This window comes from Plectropomus leopardus, chromosome 18, assembly GCF_008729295.1.
Source record: "Plectropomus leopardus isolate mb chromosome 18, YSFRI_Pleo_2.0, whole genome shotgun sequence".
Classification (NCBI taxonomy): domain Eukaryota; kingdom Metazoa; phylum Chordata; class Actinopteri; order Perciformes; family Serranidae; genus Plectropomus; species Plectropomus leopardus.
The window spans coordinates 16,480,718-16,501,978 of record NC_056480.1 but is presented as its reverse complement, the minus strand read 5'-3'; the positions used below and the strand labels follow the sequence as shown (position 1 = coordinate 16,501,978).

General features: G+C 40.7%; 3 protein-coding genes across 11 annotated transcripts in view; 2 read left to right on the top strand and 1 right to left on the bottom strand.

Moving 5' to 3' along the window:
- casd1 (CAS1 domain containing 1) overlaps positions 1–4,823 on the top strand; it is a 13,527-nt gene extending 8,704 nt beyond the window's left edge. Inside the window, exons 16-18 of the mRNA XM_042506347.1 lie at positions 134–211; positions 1,001–1,093; positions 2,205–4,823. Coding sequence (XP_042362281.1) covers positions 134–211; positions 1,001–1,093; positions 2,205–2,468 — 435 coding nt within the window. The 3' untranslated portion in view covers positions 2,469–4,823. The remainder of the gene's footprint in view (positions 1–133; positions 212–1,000; positions 1,094–2,204) is intronic.
- Positions 2,830–21,261, bottom strand: sgce (sarcoglycan, epsilon). 4 transcript variants are annotated; one of them, XM_042506351.1, is made up of 12 exons: positions 21,075–21,261; positions 15,063–15,185; positions 14,372–14,541; positions 13,790–13,862; positions 11,840–12,038; positions 11,076–11,238; positions 9,241–9,455; positions 8,724–8,750; positions 8,058–8,246; positions 7,651–7,694; positions 5,394–5,431; positions 2,830–5,265 (listed from the first exon to the last, which is right to left on the bottom strand). In XM_042506351.1, the coding sequence occupies exons 1-12, from the start codon at positions 21,121–21,123 to the stop codon at positions 5,215–5,217; spliced, it is 1,341 nt and encodes a 446-aa protein (XP_042362285.1). In that variant the 5' UTR covers positions 21,124–21,261; the 3' UTR covers positions 2,830–5,214. The 4 variants fall into 4 exon arrangements, with proteins under 4 accessions (XP_042362285.1, XP_042362282.1, XP_042362283.1 ...); XM_042506348.1 differs by lacking the exon at positions 21,075–21,261 and adding an exon at positions 19,654–19,768 and having other exon boundaries at positions 14,372–14,529; XM_042506349.1 differs by lacking the exons at positions 5,394–5,431; positions 21,075–21,261 and adding an exon at positions 19,654–19,768.
- ppp1r9a (protein phosphatase 1, regulatory subunit 9A) overlaps positions 6,073–21,261 on the top strand; it is a 90,129-nt gene continuing 74,940 nt past the window's right edge. For 4 of the 6 annotated variants that reach the window (XM_042506342.1, XM_042506346.1, XM_042506344.1 and 1 more), the window contains exon 1: positions 6,073–7,485. The gene's annotated coding sequence lies outside the window, so the exon portion shown is untranslated. Of the gene's footprint in view, positions 7,486–18,862; positions 19,333–21,261 lie in introns of those variants that run through there. The other 2 variants (XM_042506340.1, XM_042506343.1) reach the window with 2 other exon arrangements.

Here is a 21,261-nt window from a genome sequence, read left to right as displayed (position 1 = left end):
ACTTCCCCAAAGCATTTGTGAATTACAGAAACTGCTTTAATTTAATCAAATTAAATCCACCACCTCCTTGTCTTTGTTACATATGAGGATTAAAACATGATATCTAACTTATCCTTTCCCACCATCACTCTAGACTTACTCAATATGGGCCAGCAGCTGCAAAACCAAAACAGAGTGCAACGAGATGCATCCTTACATCTCTGTGGTCCAGGTAAGATTTTTATGCCCCTTTCTCTGTTTTTGCTCCTTTTTTAAATCACTTTAGTCTTTATTAGCGTTATACATAGATGAGTAGAACAGACTGCAGAGAGGAGGTTACAGATTACAACTAGAAATGCAGCACTATTTTGCTTCTTAAAACTGTTGTCCTAAAACTCACATTATTGTCAATACAATTATACATTGCTGATGTCTTTATTTTTAAAACCTAATCCGTTTTCCCATTTTCTTTTGAACTCATTTTCTTTTACTCTCAGAGAAATGTCAGAATTTCTATCACAATTATTTCCTGTACTCTACTAATCACTAATCATGTTGATGTCTGGGCGGTTCCCATTCAAAGTTTTTCCTTCTCCTTTTGTTTTCGTGTGTTTGGCTTCACAGCAGCCACGTCTTTTGTTGTTTCACAGTTCATATCCTAACTGCAATTCCTTTCCAGCTGCCTTGAGATGTCGTTATCCTTGTCACATGACAGGATAATATGAGTGTAACAACAAGGGAGTTGCCTTCTTTCGTTGCTAAAGATAGCACTGCTATTATGTAGAGCCAGTCCCCACTGGGAATCTGTTTGAAGTAGTGCAGTAGCTCAAGTCTTTGAGAACGTAGTTGAGCTTATTACCAGGAAGCTGGCCAGGATTGCACATTTTACACCTCACATGTGACTCAGTGACATGTGTGTCTCTCTGTAACTTAACTGTTTACGACTCCTTGAATTCAGCCTGCTACTTCAAATGATAAGAATGTCATAATACAGTGTTTCCTTGCTCTACTTTGTCCACAGATTTTGGCTTTCATCCTCATCAGGAACATTCCTGGCTACGCCCGCTCTGTATATAGTTCATTCTTTGCATGGTTCGGAAAGATCTCCTTAGAGGTAAGACTGGCCTGGCAGTAAAGTTGCAGTGATATAATAAAATGTTCATTTATATTGTCGTTCATAAAAATCTGCTCTTTAAAAGGGCTTTACAAGGGGTATCATCAAATTCAGGTAAGATAAGGCAAGAGTAATAAAATGTGGAAGCAAACACTAATAAAATACTAGTAAAAAAAATATGACGATAAAAATGTTCCAAAATCTACTGATAATTCTTCTCAGGCGTTTTCATTAGTGCCGCCTGTAAGGATTACCAAATGGGCCTCCAGGCACAAGCTAAAGTGTAAAGGGAGCCCTGTGGCCCTTACTTACATGTACTGACCAGGAAGAGATTTAAGATAACCACAAAGAGATGCAAAGGAAGTGCAGAGAACACAAAACAACCAGAGACACAAAACGACCAAACACAAAATTACCTCAACCAGACACTAAAAAACTACAAACGGACATAAACCCACAAAAAGATGCATTGTTTCCACGAAGAGATGCCAAACAATGACACAAAAAGAGCCTAAACCACCACAAAGTGTTCATGTTGAAGAGGTGGAGGGGTCTTTTTCATATCTGTGCCCATGGGGCCATTGACTGTAAATCCGCCCCTGTTTCAGCCAACGTCACCATCAGTGAGATCTTGGTTGTTTTTTTAGCTATATCTTTTAATCGGATGAAGGGTTTTATTCATCAAATGTTAAGTTCTCAGAGAACCAAGCTGAGTCAACATTAGCTGCAAATCGGCTTGCAGTCGCCCCCGCCCCTCCCTGTGTCCACCGAAGAGCGTCTCGGGGAGACACTGATTTTTAACGAAAAAAGCTTTAGGCAGTGTTTTTACAGGTTTAAATCACAGGGTTTGTTTTGGAAAGGAGGATGCCTCTACAGACAATTTGGCTCACGATAAAATCACAAACACTGAAGATCTAGCATACAAACAAGATGAACACCTGAAATGCCCCCTCACACCCCCCACAGCTGGCTACTATTTGGAGTCAGCTGGACATCGCATGCACTTGTGGAAAACACTGACTGTGTGTGTGATGCTGTGTTGCTCCCTGAAGGAAACCTAGTGAAATTGCACATAAAATACATTCTACTGAGCAAGCTTTGTCTCCCCCAGCTGTTCATTTGCCAGTACCACATCTGGCTGGCTGCAGACACCAGGGGAATTTTGGTCCTGATTCCAGGAAACCCTTCACTTAACATCATGGTGAGCACTTTCATTTTTGTTTGTGTGGCTCATGAGATTTCCCTCATCACCAATGAACTGGCCCAGGTGGTCATCCCCAAAGACAGCGTGGCCCTGCTGAAGAGACTGGGCGCCGTCGGGCTCTTCAGTGTGCTTGTATTGCTGCTGGCCAGGAGCAGCACACACGGCGGCTGATGGACACCTCTTGATGGTTGGGGGCACAACAGACTCGCCAAGCCCCTGCTGAGGGTTGAGGTGAGGTGCAAATGTACGACAGGAGCAGGCCCGGGGTTTTAGTCTACTGGTGGCCACTGAAGACGACTCTCTGTTGTGTTGCGTGACAACACAGGGACCTATGGGAGAACTGTTGGCCATCTTCGAGCAGAGTCTGTACTTTTTGACTGCTGTGAAAGTCGCACACTGAATAAAAGAAAAATACTCAAAAAAAAAAAAACATTGCTCCTTTCAGGGCAAAGTGCAAATTGCAAAAGAGGAAAAAAAAGAACAAAACGCTCAACGTTTACATCATCTGGATTCATTGAAGAGCTGTGAGGACATTTTAAAATCTAGAGATTTATGTAAGTCCTCTCTTTCATAACCCCAATGCTTGCTGTGTGAATTTTTGCAGCGTTGCTTCTGTTTAGCCAAACCCACTACTAAGAGGTTTATTTTGTAACATACAGTACTTCTTATCATAACCTCACTCTTGAAATGATCACTTGGCACACACTCCGTCCATATGGCGATAGCAATTGAACGTGTTTTCACTCAGGTGGATCCATAATCTACATATTCAGATATCTACAACAAATCAATTGTGCTGCATTTTATTATCAACATGACTTTGTACAGTATTTCTGGTGACTTTAAAATAGATATCTCAATATGCAAAATATGGACCAACAACTGGCGCGGGTGATCATAAAACTGTCAAAGTCAAAATTTGGAGTGCAATCGTTAAAATGTCCCCTCGACATATTTTTGCTAATGTTTTTGTGAGTGACTTTAGAAATGTTTGCCTTGTGCTGAAAGGTACCGTGGTCACCTGCTGTAGCTCTGAAATTCTATGTGATATGTACAGTATTTAATGATTTAAATTAAGCTTATATTTTATACAGGTTTTTTTTTCTTTTTGGCTTTGTTTTATTTTGTACTTTTGCGCTCATGACTGCTGTTTGTGAAGGAAGTAGATAATTTTATACCCATCCCAGCATCTCATAGATGATCACTTGCCTCAGAGACGCTTTGCGGAGGTTGAGCCTTTACACCCATCTGTCCTATTATTCACTTCATAGTCTGTATATTTGTATGATAGAGTGAGAGACTTTATTTTATACAGCAGTGCTTCAGCAGCGATTTTAGTCTTCTGTCCTTTCATTTTTGCCTATTAGCTCTGGTGGGAAATGCTCTGGCTTGAATATATTATTGTACCATAGGAATAGCCGCAAGTATACATCCTCCCTCTGCTGTCAAAGCCATTGAACATTTTGGTCAATGAGTGAGTGATTTTTTTTGGACTACATGCCTTTGAACATACAGCTTCTCTCAGTGACTTATACATACAGTACATCTTCAGATGTAGCCTGTGATGACCATTTTCCTTCTGTTTGCATCTGGGCCACATCGACGTTTAAAAACAAAGTAATGCACTGACTGAGCTGAGAAGACACATTACTGTCACTTAAAGGAAAATACTGTATATTTTGTCATCTTCCAAATGGGTGATGTCTCTTTGCCTATATATCCTCACAGACAATTAAGAGATTAGCACTTTTTTTGTAAGACCTGCATTTTCTTTTCATCTTTGCAGTGAAATATGTTAAAATGGTACCAGTGCAGATACTGTCTGTACCTTTAGCACATTTTTATTGGGTAAATGAAAAGCTTTGGTATTGGCAGATTAAAAAAATGTGTGATCTGAGCTGCATTTGCTTATGAATATTGAGTTGCATATTTCATCTATCATAGGGTGGTAAAAGATGCTTTTACGATAGTTTTTTTTTTTTTTTTTTTTACACTTTTATGTGGCTTCTTCTTAAAAGAAAAACATGGGTCCACAAAGAATGAATTTCTTCTTTGCAGTGGAACAATTTGCTGTCAGCTTTCTTCAAGGCTTCTCGTGTCATTTATCGGACGATGTGCGGGTTGTGCTCTCAAACTGAATGAGCCAAGTAAATTTGTAATTTCTAATAACCAGCTCATCATATACAGATGAGAATGGCATTTACATGTTTCAATTTCCATGGATGTGTGAAGTTTACTGATCCGTTTCTTCGTCTCTTACTGATCAATAGCTATAAATCTGGTAATTGTTTCAGGCCTTAATAGATCTTTTTTGGTCGTGTAAAAGCAACAACTATTTATACCCCTGTGCAGGGCCTCTTTGAAATATGTTACATGTAAAAAAAAAAAAATTGTGATGTCTTAAAAAATGTGAAATGTATCCATATTATTTATAAATGCCTTTATTCTGTTGTACATTGTTAATATTACCTTCATAAAATGTGCTTTTGGGCTTCTTTTTTGGACAAAAATATACCTTTCATGTCATTCAGAGGTTACTAGTGTCTTGTTTATTACTGAGACAATTACTTCAAGTATTTTGAAAGAATTTATTATCATGTGACACATTACACATAGTTAATAACACATGACAACTAAAGCATTTCCATGTAAAACCCTTTTTCCTCTTAGAGGTCCATTGTGCAAAGCAAGTAGAAATACATCGTTTTTACATTTACAAACATTTCAAACTATTCTAATGTATTTTTTTATAATCAGCTATGCTCTTTTGATCTCTTTCACACTCACTCTTCAATGTGTAAGTGCATGTGGACGATAGATCTTTGTTAAGACACTTTTATGACATGCAGATTGGCACAAATGTTTAAAAAACAAAGATATACTGTAGATATGAACTCAAAGTCAGCTCTGGTACTGGTCACAAATTCAGTGCTTCCGCCACCTTTCTCTCCTCAGGAATACCATTTACCTAAAATGATTATGAAAACAGAAACCATTACTGGCAAGTATTCACATTTACATTTGATATGCTGTTAGAGCTCTTTAGCAGATGCAGAGATGAAGTGAAGTAACTCACAAACAGCGTGCTGCACCTACCTCCAACCTTCGAAATGTTGACATGACATAATTATCTCCTTTGTTAGCAGTGAACAGAGAGAGCAGCGGGTTAGTGCTAGAACTGCCATGCAGCTGAACACCATGTACACAGGAGGGCGCTCACACACTACCAGAATCGCAGAGGAAGAAAAGCTCTCATGCCCGATCTCTTGTGGATCAAAATGATTTGCTCTCAACAGTCTGTGTCTAATTCTAAAAAGACTGGATGCTTGTGTTTTTACAGTGACTTAGGAGGAGGACGGTCAAAGGTCAGACTGAGGTTGTGAGCAGCACAGCAAAATTACTGGCTCCGAATTTTTTATTGTTTGTATAGAGTCTTCTTATTATATTTAGAAAGGTTCCATAACCCCACCATGATAACTAGTTAAAGCTTAAAGGGACAATTGACTCCAAAATCAAAAATACATACTCTGACCTTAATGCTGTTCATCAATAGATTGTTTTGGTGTAAGTTGCAGTCAGTGTTGGCGATATTGGCCGTAGAGATGTCTGCCTTCTCTTGAATATAATGGATCTAGATGGCACTCAGCTTGTGGTGCTTAACAGCCCCCCCCAAAAAAAAACATTTGAAAAACTCAGCTGCTATGTCTCTTTCCAGAAATCATGACCTGGTTACTCAAGATAATCCAAAGACCTTGTTGTGAGCAGTTTTACGTAGGAACTATTTTCTCTCTGTACCTGCAAAACGTATCACTGGGCAGAAGGTAGCATGCATCTCATGCTCATGACAGCACACGGTGAAAACATAAATGGCATTTTCCTTGGGTGACCTGTAACATTAGCTAGCTCAGAAGTGCTAGCTGTGTCACAGTCAATGTCTTGATGACCTTTTGGAAAGTCTGAACTGAGTATCTGTAACAGACTTATTCAAGTTGTTTTGTGTCTTTGTTTTTTCTCAGCTGGTTATTATTATTAAAAGGATTGTGTTTCTCTGTACTGTGCTCTTCCCCTCCTGTGTTCCTGTGCTGCCTCTCCCTCATTTACCCATCTACACACCTGCCCTGCATCAGCCTCGTAAGGCCTTCTGTGCTCCAGATTTTTCTCCCATCCAATCAGCTCCCTGTTCTTCTGCCTCAACACCTTATTCCTCTCACTTGAACTTCTCTGCCCTTTTTCTCCACTTGCACTTCATCCCCTCTTCAGACAACAGTTCAGTCTTTGTTGGATCCTTGTTTTGGTCGTGCGGTCTTCTGTTTTGTTGTTTTCCTGCTCCAACCTGGAATAAAGATCTGCCTGAGTTCCAGTTGCCTGCAATCTCCTGCATTTGGGTCCAGCTGCTCCACACCTCATGAAAAGGTGAGCTAGCAGCAGATACTTGTTTCTTTCTGCACGGTGATACAGTTGTTGGGTGTTGTTTGGTAAAAAGAAAGTAGTTCGTTCTTAAAACTGCTCAAAACAAGGTCTGCCAATTATGTTGAGTAACCGGGTCATGATTTCTGCCATCTAGTTCCATTATATTGGAGAGAGGGCAGACATTTATACAGCCAATATCTCCCATACTCACACCAAACAATCTGGACCAGGGGTGTCAAACTCATTTTAGTTTGCCCAATTTGATGTCAAGTGGGCTGGACCAGTAAAACCATTCTGTATTTTACATTTTAACAAACTCTGATACAGTAAAGTGCTTGATTTAAAGTATGTGTGTAGTTTTAGATGTCCTAAACTCAAATATTTTTATTTTTATTTTTATTTTGTTTAAAGCTCCGCTATTTTCAGCTTAAAGTCATTTCAAGATGGAAATGTGCAACTTTAACTTTAACTATTTCTAAATTTATACAAATAAAATGCTTGATTTTTGTGTCTGTATATAGTCAGAGATGTCCTCAATTGGAAAATTCAGTGTCAGGAATTATCTATTTAGTTTTTATTACCAGTAACCCAATAAATCAAAGGATAATGACAATGTCCTCAAAATTTAGAGTTATTTACTGTTTAGTTTTTCAGAGATAAAATCGGTTGGGTTTGAGTATTAATAAATTCTTTAATTAATAAATTTCACACTTTGCGCAGACATCCAGAGGGTCAGATTGGACCTTTGGCAGGCTGGTTCTGACAAACAGCACTACAGGTAAGAGGAAAAATATGTATTTTTTATTTAATTGTTGCTCTGACATCTGGTCCTGTAACTGAAGCCTTTGCAAGCATCTTTATTTGATATTTATTATTATTTATTAAATAGTCGAATATAAGATGGAGTGAAGTAGATTGTTTGAAGGTTGAAGGAAATACTTACCTGATGGCCGTTGCTGTGGTATTGTAATCTGGTTTTGCAGATTCCTGAAATTAGTGATATAATGGTAAACACGCATTCACATACAAGAGAATTTAGTATCATGTGTTGTACTTAAATTAGCAGATTTTTCTGCCTTTCAAGCCCATTAGGAAAAATCATGGGACAGCTTGAACCTCCTAAGCTGAAGTCGTATTTTCTGAAGGCTTGACTGGCTTAACCATGGCATTGAAAACAAGATTAGACGATAATGGTATTGTTTTTACTTATATTTCCCCTGTATATCGGCGCCTATAAGCTTTACATCTGCGTGCCTGCTAATGAGCAAACGTCTGTTTGTTCATTCACGTGCTGCATTAACCGCACATGCATTTCCCCTCCACCCAAACCAAATAATCTTTTCGACTCACGTCTGTGTCTGCATGAGGGGCATGCTGGTGGTCTCATAGTTGTCGGGGTGGATGGGCGGCACGACCTCGCCGCTGACAGGGTTGAAGACAGGCAGGGTGGACAGGGGCCAGGAGATCTCCCGGTTCTTAGACATGCTCCGAAGCTCCTTGGTGGACTTCTGGATGGAGCTGTGGTGAACCAGCTGGATGCTGAAGAGGGAGAGAGGCAGTGAAGTTAACAAGTACTGAAGTTTGTGTTGTCACGGTAGCAGGGTGTTAATTTGTCTCATCCGAAACACATTTAAAATATGCAATCAATTTGTATCAGCTATGGCGAGTTCTGCACTCAGTCCATGCATGCACGACAGTAACACAGCCTCCACCCTTACCTAGCACTCACTTCTTTACTTCACCTGACTTATGATGCAAGATATGTTCTTCAAGATTTATGTACATTATAAGCAACTTGTTACTGCTACAGCATTAATAACCTACATCTGCCAATTGATTTTTTTTGAGCAGCCCATTTGGATGATTTGAATGTCAACACACACATGAGCACATGAATGGTTATGAGAAAGCCGTCAATGACAACATAGATGACAAAACTGCAAACCAAAGAGAGAGGGGCAGGGGACAGAAACAGACCCAAAATAAATAAAAACACAGGAGAGGTAAAACACTTACTCTGGTGTTTGCATGTTTCTTTTTTCCCTAGAAACAAAACAAAATGGATGAATTAAATTCTAATATTAATAGTTAAAAAAGACATCTACACACAAGTGAATGGATTGTTGGGTAAGGACGGTGGAAATGGTGATGGGGTGGGGTGTGTGTGCAACACTGAGTGAACGAGGGGGCACGTCTCTCCCAGCCTGTAAATGACAGAGAATGATGAAAAAGATTCACAGTGGATGAATGGCAATCGATGTCATGGCTATGCTTCAAAACATCAAAATGACGAAATCAACAAAAAGCTGTGACAAATATTCATGGGGGAACTGAATATAAATGGACCGTACAACTGGATGGTAATGATACGCTGCAATTCCAGTCCAGATTATTGCTCTTATCTAAATATCCTGCACTCAGTCCTGCCTCCTGTTTGGTTCTCATAGACTTAAGTAACAGTTTCTTTCCTCAAATGTTTGTTGGGGTGCCTGGTGCAATGTTTGCATAAAAATATAAGACCAAGCACACTTACACCCCTTCCCGCCGGCAGCACATTGTGTAGCCGAGGATGAAGAAGAGGACTAGTGCCACAGCGGAGGGAACAGCCAGTGTGATCAGGAAGTCTGAAAAGTAGTTCCGGCTCTGCAGAGACTCAGAGGGGGGGTTGTATTCCCCAAATTCAGGCAGGATCCCGGTGCCCGGGTCGGGACGGCTAATGTATACCGGGACCACTTTGTTGATGTCAACCTGAAGAAATAAGTTGCAGTTAATTTAACATTCATGAAAAAGCTGTGTCTGAACTGTGATTGTTTAAAGTTTAGTGTCTATTCATTGACAGCTTTTAGTCAAAAACATTGTTTATGGAGTACAAGGATGAGTAGTGTAAATGGGACCTTTTATACTTTTCCTTATTTTCTGTCATATATAATTAATATTCATATTAAATGTGGAAAAGTTTCAAATAATGATGTAAATGTATGTAGACGTAGTCCCTGTGATAAAAACCTCGGGGTTCAGGTTGCCTCTGATGTTTTTCTACTTTAAAAACAAACTGATGTCAGATTTCTGCTTGAGGTACTGCTACATGTTAACGTCAGGAAAACATGAAATCTTGGTTGCTGACGTTAATTTCTCTCTGATTTTAGATCATATTCCTGGTGGAACATGTCCAGTTGTAAAGATTTTGCGTTGGAAGCTTTTATTGGTGATTTTTCACATTAGAAAGTGCCACTCTACTTAGTTAGTCATTCCTCAGCTGCAAGTACATTGCTACATGTAGCTACATCGTAATATCAGGGTAACATGTAATCTTGATTGCTGATGTTGTAAATTTTTCCCAGATTTTGGATCATATTCCTGCTAAAATTTATGGTTGTGGAGATTTTGGTTTAGAGGCTTTTATTGGTGATTTGTCTCTGTTACAGTCACTGGCTGCAAGTACACTGCTACATGTAGCTGCATGCTACACTAGGGAAACATGTAATCTTGATTGCCAACGTGCAATTGGGTTTAGAAACTTTTATTTGTGATTTTTCTTGGTGGAAAAAAGCCCTTATACTTAGTTTCTGTCATTCCCCCAGCTGAAATCACAATGCAGCGATATGAGAGACCATTAAACGCTCTTCAATCGGAGCAGACTGGGCTTTTTTTGTGAGGGGGGCTTATAGAGACAGGTGCTGAAATGGATCATTTCAGACAGAGGGTGAATACAGGTGTTCCAGCACAGAAAATAAGAGGAAAGTGAAGCGTTTTTAGAACATCAAAGCATCTAAACATACAAGGACCAAGGTTTAATTTAGGGGGGTTTGGGGCTCCTCCGCCAGAAAAGCATCAAACACTTAATTTCCTGCATTCTGGGGAAATTTTAGGCATCAGTTGGTGCCTTTTCTGCATCAATCTATTGTGTAAATGTACGGCTGTAGTAAATAATAGTAGACAAGCTAATGGCACTAACGACAGATCTTAAACGTGCAACATTTTTTGGTGGCAGTAGATATCAAACAAAATCAAAATTTACCACTTTTAAGATTGAGTTTATCTGTGCTGCTGCCTGCACGTCCACAGCTCCAAAGAATAGCAACGAAGTCAGTAGCACTCACTCCGCAGCAAAATCTGGGGATCAAAACGTCCCCAGAAACACTGCACAGCACGCTAACTAGCAAAAAAACAAACAAAGAAAAACAGCTGCTCGATATGAAGCAATCTCAGTCGACTGAGGCTCTCTGACTGATGATTCAAATGTCCGACTTTAAAGGGGCAGCCCTATGTAAGTGCCTTTCAAAGTCTGAACCTAAAAATGAGAACAATATGTTCCCTTTAAAAGATGCAATTTTTAACTCAAGGAAATCTGTACAAGACAATCCTCACCAGAGAGATCTTACACCAATCAATGTGAAACTGAGCTCTGAACTTCTTGTCGCAGCTGATGACAGGCTCCATCTCCTGACTGCAGCGCAGCTGGTTATGTGGGCTTTCCACCTCCCGCAGGCACGACGAGAAGGGAACATCCGCACCGACCATCACATACACTCTGGGAGGGGGTAGACACAGTGAAATGCAAAGCATGAGAGAAGCAAAGATGGAGCCTCATTTTACATGTTTACGTTGAGGTTTGTAATAGTCAGAGGATTTCTCCTCCACTGAGCTCTCTCCTGCATGCTTTCATCTTCCAAAACATCAGCATGAATCTTTGATGCACAACTTATGGCAGTTCATGTGGGCTATTCCCCTCTGAACGAGACCAGCTGACAGTATCTGTCAGTGCTGACGGCCAAGTGTACTCATCTAATTCACAGCGAACGGTGGATCCCCGGGGCCCCACTTAAATAAAATGTCAGCATGATGTGAGTGGGCTGAAAATATAAGCAATTTGTTCAATTGGAAAGAATGTTTAAGACTGTTAAACCTCATTCTTTGTGTATATGTTATCCAGAGGAATTATACCTAAATCATAACACCAATACCGCACTTAATTTGGTTTTTAGAATACAAAATTGATGAAAAGAGATAAAGTAAGCCTTAAAAAAAAAAAAAAATTAGCTGTGAGTGGATCACCTTTCCTTCAATATAAAATTCACTCTGTATTTACATATGTTGCATTACAAGTCCGGCAAAACCTTCAACATCCTCACCCTTCTTTAAGGTTGTTGATGGGCAGGGGCACCCGGCCGCCACGGTCCAGTGCAGAGGTGATGTTGATGGCGTTGAGGCGCTCCGGCTGCCATACGTTCTTCACCGCTCCTAGGAAATCCCCCAGCACCTCGCTGGCCAGCATCTCCTCCACATTCATGTTTTTGATGTAAAATTCCGCCTGGTAGGGCAGGGGGAACTCTGTGCACACAGATGAAGAAGAGATACTAAAAACAGGGTTCCCAAATTTTCAGGGACAATATTTCAAAACTTTAATGTGACTTTCAAGGACCACAAAAAAAAAAAGTTTTTTTGAACTTGTCCCACTTACCCAATATTTTTTATATCAGAAAAACTAGTTTTAGCTAGCTGTCATACATGAAGGAAGAGATGTAATGCAGGGAGAATATGGAGAATCAAAAGTAATTTGGTAAGCAAAATGTCACATCGATGCTTATTAAAGCTTTGTTTTGTTACAACACCACAGAGGAAAAAAACTATTTACACGTTACAAAATTCCATGACTTTTCCAAAACATTTTGATGATTTTGATTAATTCTTTGACTTTTCCGGGCCTGGAAAATGCATCTGTGAAATTCTATGACTTTTCCAGGTTTTCCATGACCACGGGAAAGTTGAAGATTTGAATCATTAGTCGGATCCACTGAGATTCTTTCAAGTCAAGGCGTCATTTTGTTTGTTTTGATTTTTCAGTCCGTGTGCAGTGTACTTCTGGGGATTTTTCACTCCCCAGATTTAGCAGCAGAGTGAGCACTTCATGCTTTCACGCTGCTCTCTGGTACAGGCAGCTGCGGACCCTGACTCAGAGTGAGTCTAAGAGAGATAGAGGCAGTTGTTTGGAGGAAGACTTTGCAAAGTCAGGTCCAGCGATAGCGCTTTTTTCTGCCCTCTGTTTGAAAGTGGTAAATTTACAGCTTATAACAACTTAATCTGATACAGTCACAAGCTATTGTTTGATATCTAGTGTCAAAAAAAAAGCTTTAGTTGGCACACATTAGCTCGGAGGGCTAGCCTGGCTTGTTAACTGTATTACATGAACATAACTGTCACCCTGAACGTCTCGCCAAACCCCGTTCAAACTCCATATGGAAAAGTTGAATCGATTAGTTGAATATTTGTATTGAACAGCCAATTCAACTCAAACAACAGCTACAAATTAACATTCAGGGCATAAAAGTTAAAATTTGTATTAAAAAAGATATAATAATAATATGACAATGACTACTTATCCTAACTCGTGGCTGAGAACAGCAGAATGACTTAAGTAAATATTAAAAATAAGAGCAAGTGCAGCTGATACTGGTGTATCGATACTGCAAACAAATTAGTACTGAAACCATTTAATATTCTGAATCAATGTTTCTATACATAAATAATTTTGGCAACACTAGTAAGCTGAGAGGTAAAGAAGACAGGAGTGCAGCTACAGTTGTGTTCTGCTGACTAAGATATCATTAATACTTCATTCTTGCTGCATAGATGACACTGATTTCAGCAGTCTGTCCAGCAGACGCTGGTGTGTCTGTTCCGCTCTGTTATGACTTGGCTTCCTTCTGGGGCAGATGGCAGATGACATCACACAAAAGGGAGAGTGATGTCACGTTAGCGCCACGAACATCTGCTGAGCGTTCAACCAATTCAGTTCATATTGCGCTGCATGTACCGCGACTGGTCAACAAGCCAGTGTGCAAACATGCAGATGGGCAGATGTGAGGTGCAGTCACACAGATGAAAAGGCACGAATGCTTCCTATAGATGTGATAATTTATCACTGAAACATACTGCACCAACACAGGACTGTGTGTTTACAGAAATGTTTGCCTCAAGGAAGTCCACAACACTTCAAGTACTGAATGAATCCTCAGGATTTAATCATGGAAGTTGCAGTCTGATCTGTGTTTGCCCTAAGCTCTCATACTGGCACCTCTTACCTTCTGTAGCCATGATGTTTATGACCAAGTTGTGCCGTGCTGTCTCAAAAGTGCGTCTGTTATAGGCAGTAATCTGCAACACACAGGGGTGAAAGTTTAAGCCCAGATCAGTGCAGCTTATATGGCAGCAGTCCTCTGGACAAGGCTGAGCTAGATACACACTGCAGTATGCAGGCTCTGTACCCGACTGAGACGCCGTATAGAGGCACATGTGCGCCGCTGGGAACGCTAAGCCTTTTGGGAAAAGAATTTCTACAGTAGCTTATGGGGAGGACAAAGAAAGCATAAAAAAACATAATGGAATTTCAGTCTGAAGCACAAAGCGTAACATTTTGCTATGCTACCACTAAATGCATACAAATCAGCGATGCTCTGTAAAATCAATTCAAATGTGTTACTACTCCATTACCTTTATGCAAGCCTCAGTTAAGACTTCAAATGTGTGCTACTCCCTTACATTTAAATGAACGAAAATTATTCTTTTTATTCAATGCTTTCAAGTTCAACGCTTTTCCTTTCTCAACATATTAAACACAAGCAGAATGCCTTCATCTTCACTTTGAAAGTGGTCCAACCACCCACCTCAATGACGGAGGGCTTGCCAACATGCTCTGCAGTGGGGGAGCCATAGAGCACTCCGTCGCTGTGCTGGGTCCTCTGGATGTAGCGCAGCCAGCCGGGCCTGTCGGGGTAGCCCATCAAGTTGGTGTTGAAAGTGATCGGGTCATTGCTGGCGTCGCCTGTAGGCAGAGCTGTTTAATGAGGGGCGACCCAATGATCCGTTACGGGTCAGAACCAATTCAGTAATGTACATTTAGACCCATTAGCTGAATTGTGGATGAGCTGCCAGCTGCAGCTAAGCATTTTCTTCTAGTAATATGTAATGAAGCGACAATGCACTGCTGCATTTATACATTGTCTGCACCAACAGCTAACTGTACAAACGTTCGAATCATTTAGATAATCAAACATTTCAATGCTATTAATAATTGCAGAAAGTGTTAATATGACAGTGTTCGGGTCTGTTTGTTATTTTTTTGGGGGGGGGGGGGTCAAATGGGGGAGTCATGTCAGATAATTTTATAAGCACTGGGAATGGACTTATGTTTAGTTTTTGGTTTTGTTTTTTTAAACTTTACTCATAGTGTAGGGAGTCACTCAGGGAGGCTCACAGAAAAATACTTCTGTAAGCTTCAGAGGGAGTCAATATTACAAAAAAAGCCACACCCCAGCCACCCCCCTCATCTGATAAATAAAGAACAGTCCCTTATACCTGATTTGGGGTATGGAGGAAACTCTCCTTTGAAATACTCTCTCTCCAGAACATGGACGAACAGCACTCCTGCAGATGGATAGACGTTACGGTCTGCGTGCGATCTCGACAAGATGGTGACCACTGAAACACAGATTTCAAAACAAAACAAAATTAGCAACTGAGAGCAGAAGATTTGCTTTTTTCACTGTGTGTTTTGTTCATCATTAATGATCTGCCAGCAGCACTAATTAGAAAAGAAGAGAAGGCGTTAATCGAGGCGAAAACAAATAAAGCAAACGTTTCAGTTACTAGCAACTGCGAATCTACTTCGGGCTTTAAGAATCAATACAGCTGGCAATGATAGATTTGTCTGCTTTTCTTGCCTCCTCTTCTTCATTCTCTTAAAGGTAAAATGCATTTGCTTTACATGAGAATGACGTGTGGAAACAGCCAAGCGCGAAGGCGTAAACTCAAATTCTTAGCTGAAGGAGAGACTATGATTATGTAAATAAATAAGAGCAAGCTGCTAAACCAAAACAATGAATTTCAGGGCCAAGGAGCCGAGGTGCTGTGAGTAAAAGCAGCAGTAATGAGAGTCATTCAGACTGCACAGAGCTGTTTTCATGCCCTCCTCCCACTCTGCCTCCATTATTCTCTCTGTTTAGCCCCACTCGATTTCAAACACAAACATTTGGTCTTTATTTGTGAAGTGCATCACTGGGAAAATGACAGCCCCTCAACAAAAAGTTTACACAACGTACGACTGGAGGTGATTTGCAAAGCCCTCTCTTTGCATCTTTTACTGTTTCCCCTTCTCTTGCTCACTTCTTTTAACCTCTGAGAATTTCTTCCCTTCTCACTTTTTGCTCCCCACAGTGGGTGGGCACTCAATTTTTAATCACCATGGGAGACTGAGTGTACAAGGAGGAAGAGGGGGAGGAGGGGGGGTAGAAAGAGCAAGAGAGAGAGAGGGAGATCTGTGCTATGAAGTGCTAGAGGAGGAGGGAGAGAGCACTGTTCTCGCCTGCAGACACATAACTCCAGACACATTAAGCAGCTCCAAGAAGGCTTTGGAAAACTGTGTGTGTGCCTTCCCTGCTAGGAAAATGTCACCAATTTTCACATTTGTTTATCTCCTGCTTCATCTTCTGATTAGCATCAAACCAACATATTCTACAGCATCGTAACATGGAGCGAGTGTCTACTACTGTACTGTCAGCCCTCCCCTTGAATGCAAGCTGATTTCTGAGTAGAGTCTCCGCTTAACAGAGTAATAGAGCAGGATTTACATTTTAATCCGTGCCCATGATAAAGGAAGTCAGTATGTGATCTTTGGTTGTTAAGCATTATCTATTACCAGGGTGCACAAAGGGGTTATAGAAGATTAGGTGACACAGTAAGCTGCAGATTATTAAAGAAGTCCACATCGACAAGACCAAATTGCCTAACTGCAATCTAAGCGTGCCGATGAGCTGCTTGGGAGTGTAAAGTTATAAAACGTCCCCATATGCATGTTAAACTGGGCTACATCTGTGGCCACAAACAGAGACCGGCCATATGTCCAATGTCCCCAAGGGCTCCGTCACAGCTAGATACAATCAATAGCATTTAGCTGCCACTAAATGTGGTGTTGCTTAAAGAAACCTGAGGTTATATCCACCACATCTCTTTCCAAGAACAGATTGAGGGGAACCACCTGAGCGAGACTAATCCACGCCATAGCTCCTCTCTCTGCTACTACTGCACCCATGACATTAGGATCTAGGTTATTCAGAGGCCGAGAATAAAACCTCATTCAGTTTTGGCGCACCAGTAGCGCCTTCGGAGATGACTTGAGTCAATCTGCAAATCCCACTCTGAATGCACACGCTCGGATTCTATTACCCGAACCGTTGGGCCTCATCAATTCTTCACCAAACAAAGGACTGCAGTCACACACTCCCGGTCAAGGTCATGCACCGGCTATTCTGTTCTGCTCAGAGGCCGACTGGATGCGGTGTAAACATTTGTGGCACGTCCACAGATGAGACAGGCAGGACACAGAAACGAGCCCAGATGGCCTGGTTTCACCTAATGGTCTGAGGAATAGGAAATGACCTGTGGGATTTGAAATGTGTTTTGGCCCATTGACATTAAAGCTTTGATTCAACTACAAGCGTTTTGGCCTAACACATGCCCCTGCCTGCCTTATGTTAGCCAGGCTCGCTTACAGGATCCTATCTGGGCTGTGTGTCACCCTCACCTCTGACGGCAGTCACTTCCATTTAGAGAGCAGCCAGTGTAAGTAAAGATCACTAACTAAGCTACACTGAGGCTCCGCTAATAGCATCAGATCTGCTTATTCGTGGCGGGCTGACTTTCTGCCAGGCCTTCTCGAGATGATGGACCGCAGCGCTCTTACTGTTCGAGGGCTCAACATTTACTTTTAAAAGTGGTAGCCAGGCTAGAAACCAGGTGAACTTTTAGCTGCTGAAACAGAAATTATGGTTGCCGTTTTTACTATTGGATACTTTACAGCATTTCAATCTGAAGAGTTATCAGTTAACTTGTGAAGTTGATGTGTAGGGTGCAGGGCTGCCCCTTGAAAGTCGGAGATTCGAATCATCAGTTTCGAGACACTCAGTCAACTGAGTGCTTCAAGTCGAGCAGTTGGGTTTTTTTTAGTTTGATTTTTGTTTTATTAGCATGCTGTGCAGTGCACTTTTAGGGATGTTGGTCCTGATTTTGGCGTGGAGTGAGTGCTCTTGGTTTTCACGCTACTCTTTGTAACAAACTGCTACTGACATGCGGGCCGCGGCACAGAGTGAGAGAGAGGAGAAACCTTCTGCTTAGCGGAGGCGAACTTACAGCTCAGAGCAACCTAATACGAGTCAGTCCCTGCCTTTACTTCATATCTAGTGTCAGCAAAAAATATTGTCGCACATTTAGCTTATTTAGCATCTGACGTGCATGTCGTTGTCACACTGAACGTCCCGCGGAAGCCTTACAAAATTTTAAACTTTGCAAAAACGTTGAATATTGAACACCCAAATCCAATTTGTCTGACATAATTCTGAGTCAGTTACAGCTCCAATAGGGTGTCGCTTTTTTTTATAACTTTTTTTGTCTGTTGGCTAAATGATTAGTCAATGCCAACTGACCATTGTTTTTTTGGCTTGTGAAAGAAGCAAATCTACCATCCACTTGCATAGCACGTGCAGCACCGTTTGCACTCTCAAAAACATGGTGGCAGGTAAAGAGTAAAGGTAATGTGGGCTAAACTTCCATGTACTGGGCAGTTCGACACAAATTTGTGAGCAAGGTGGTTGTAACTTTTTTTTAAGCCAGATCTTTCTTATATTTGATGTTATTTAATAACCATTAGTAACAACTTGTAAAGGGGCAGTTAAAAATTGACTGTGGTCAAGTAGATTTTAAAATTAGAATTAGCTTCATTGGCCAAGTATGAATGCACAAAGAACTTGACTCCAGTCTTTTGTCACTCGCAATGCATGTTTGCTGTTCCCATTTTTTTATATGCTAGAAAGTGGTTGCCACTGATGGCAGCCAAAGACCAAGAATTGGTTGCCAATGGCAACCTGACAACAGTTACTGTTAAGCCCTGTGTACATAATACATCACCAATTATGGGTTAATACCAGAATGTCCACTAAGGAATAACCTGTCAGCTTTGCTGCAAGACAAATGTATAGTCCATACATGTTCATTCTGAAACAAAGACAAAGCTAAACTTTGATAATTTGGCCCAAATTCACATTAGCATTCAGGTATGCTCTATACATTGCACATCATCACAATAAACTGACAAACTGTTAGTAAATCACTGATAGGCTTTGGGGGAGGTGGAAATGCCTAACCAGATTTTCTGCTTTTCTGAGCTGACCTTGGACTGGCTGAAGTTTCAGAAGTAATGCTTCAGTTTAAAATGCCGAAGAGAGAATAAACCACCCTTGTCCCTGGAATGGTTCTTGCTAACTGAGGCCTCCAGCTAGCCGAGGCAAGGGAGGGATGTCCTTTAGTTCTGTTGAATCAGCTTTGTACATGTACGTCGGCCGGGTCAGGAGGAATGCATGTGCTTCTTTGGTGTTTAGCGGGGAAGCACAGACAACAAGGATCACTTCTGTTTGTACTGCAGCTTTGGTTTTCTGCCTGTGATGAGTTTGAGCTTCGTTGTTCTAAATACAGACCTGGAAGTGAAAGTAGTCGGTGTCACAACAGGCAGAGGGCTGTGGCGAAGGACAAGAGTTGACATGAAGCAGCCAGCTTAATCTTCTAGCACTCTATCAGGGTAAGTAAATCACTGATTTTGTCTTAAACGATTGGGTTGACTTTGAGCAGCAGTAACAGGATGTAAAACAGGAGGTAAAGACCGTTGAGTAATAGTTAATGATTTAGGATAAATTCTACTTCTAGCAAGGGAAGGGTTTAGACAAAATTGAAATTCAGAAAACTGCTGTAGTATATGCGCCAAGTCTGTGGGACAGCAGACAACTGAAAACAATCATGCCAGTATTAATGGGGAGCCAGTTGAGCGTGTCACTGTGTTATGACAGGGGGGAGGGGACAGCGGGTCAACACATGAAGTGCACCACTGCACACACCCACTCACCATCTCTGTACAGGGCTGTTCTCTGCTTCAAGCCCACGGATCGCTCCACATGGACATTTCTCTCATGTAAAGAGGTGTGTTTGGCATCATAGGCATGCATAATGTAAACTACTGCATTGGTAAAAAACATGAATATAACAAGTGTGTCTTTAAAGGGTGCTCTGAACTATACATTTGGTTTGTTGCCAGTTTATTAGGTATACTTTGCTTAAACTGAGGCAATCGAATACAACAGTTGTGCATGTAGATTTAACTGTGTTTGTACTGAGATTCACGCCCCAAATTTAACTTAATGAAATTTAGTTGCAAACAAATTCAAGTTTTTGTCATTTTTCTATTATGTTTTCATCGTTGTATATATTTTACATATTAGATTGCGCCATATTTGCACTTTACTGTCAGCTTGTGTTATATTTCGCACATTACTGTTATCTGTTTTTTATATCTGCTATATATAAGGCTTTTCTCTTGTGTTTTTAGTCCTGGTATATTGCACTATTTGTATCTGCACTCCTGTCTTACTGCATTAGTTTTAAATTTTTGTGTACCTACTAAACTGGCAACAGAGTATAAGCAAACATTCACTACAGGGATATGCAGCTGTAACAAAACACAACAGTTGTAATATCATCATATATACCTTTAACTTTGTTATTTTAGCAACGTTACAATGATCATATATTGATATTTCTCAGTAGTCTCTTTACAGGAAATATGTGTACACCTATAAAAAAATGCAAATATTTCAGAGACAAAAAATAAAAAGGATAAAGGTGCAAGTACTTAGTGCGACCTCTCTCTGCACTTGGCATGTCTTGAACTCTCTTGAGCAGACAATATGAGATTTACAGTAAAAACCAGGTTGCATTGAAGACATGTCCAAAGCTTAACATTGATTGTTAGAGCTCAACCTTTTGTTACAGTAGTACGATTACATGTTAGGTGTTCATCCCTTTCTTTGCATTATGTGTGTGTATATATATATATAAATATATATAGTGCATATATATGGCAATACACTATAATGTAATTAAGTGAAGTAGCTATTTAATTAGGCATTCATAACACATCTGGTCTAAATATAAACACAGGCCTGCGTCAGGGGAATTGGGCTATTTCAATTAAGGCTGAATGAATGACAAGAAATATAACTAGCAAGACAACGTACAACGCTATTATACTCCTCGTTGGACACGCAAGGCACTGTATAAATCCATTTTTTACGTTGAGTGTGTATACCATATAACGGTATAGCTGTCTATTGTTAGCCATTTTCCATGTCTCCTCCTCAGCCTCTTGGAAAAAATGAGCACAGTAGCTAAACAGCAGCATGCTAACTAGCCAGCTAACTAGCATGGATACCGCATCAAAGGCAAACGGATAAAAATTTACGGATATTTCCGAGTTTAATCGATACGTACCCGTACCGAGCCATACCGCGACAGTTTTAGCGGACATGGTGCCCATCATCTTCGTAAATCTTACATGTAAACTTCTGTTTTTTGATCTAATCGCCACTGGGTTTGACAGCCATAATAATAAGCATCCTGCAGCATTCCTTCCTCCGCCTCCTTCCTTCACTGGAAACAGCACGACTCCTCATTGGCT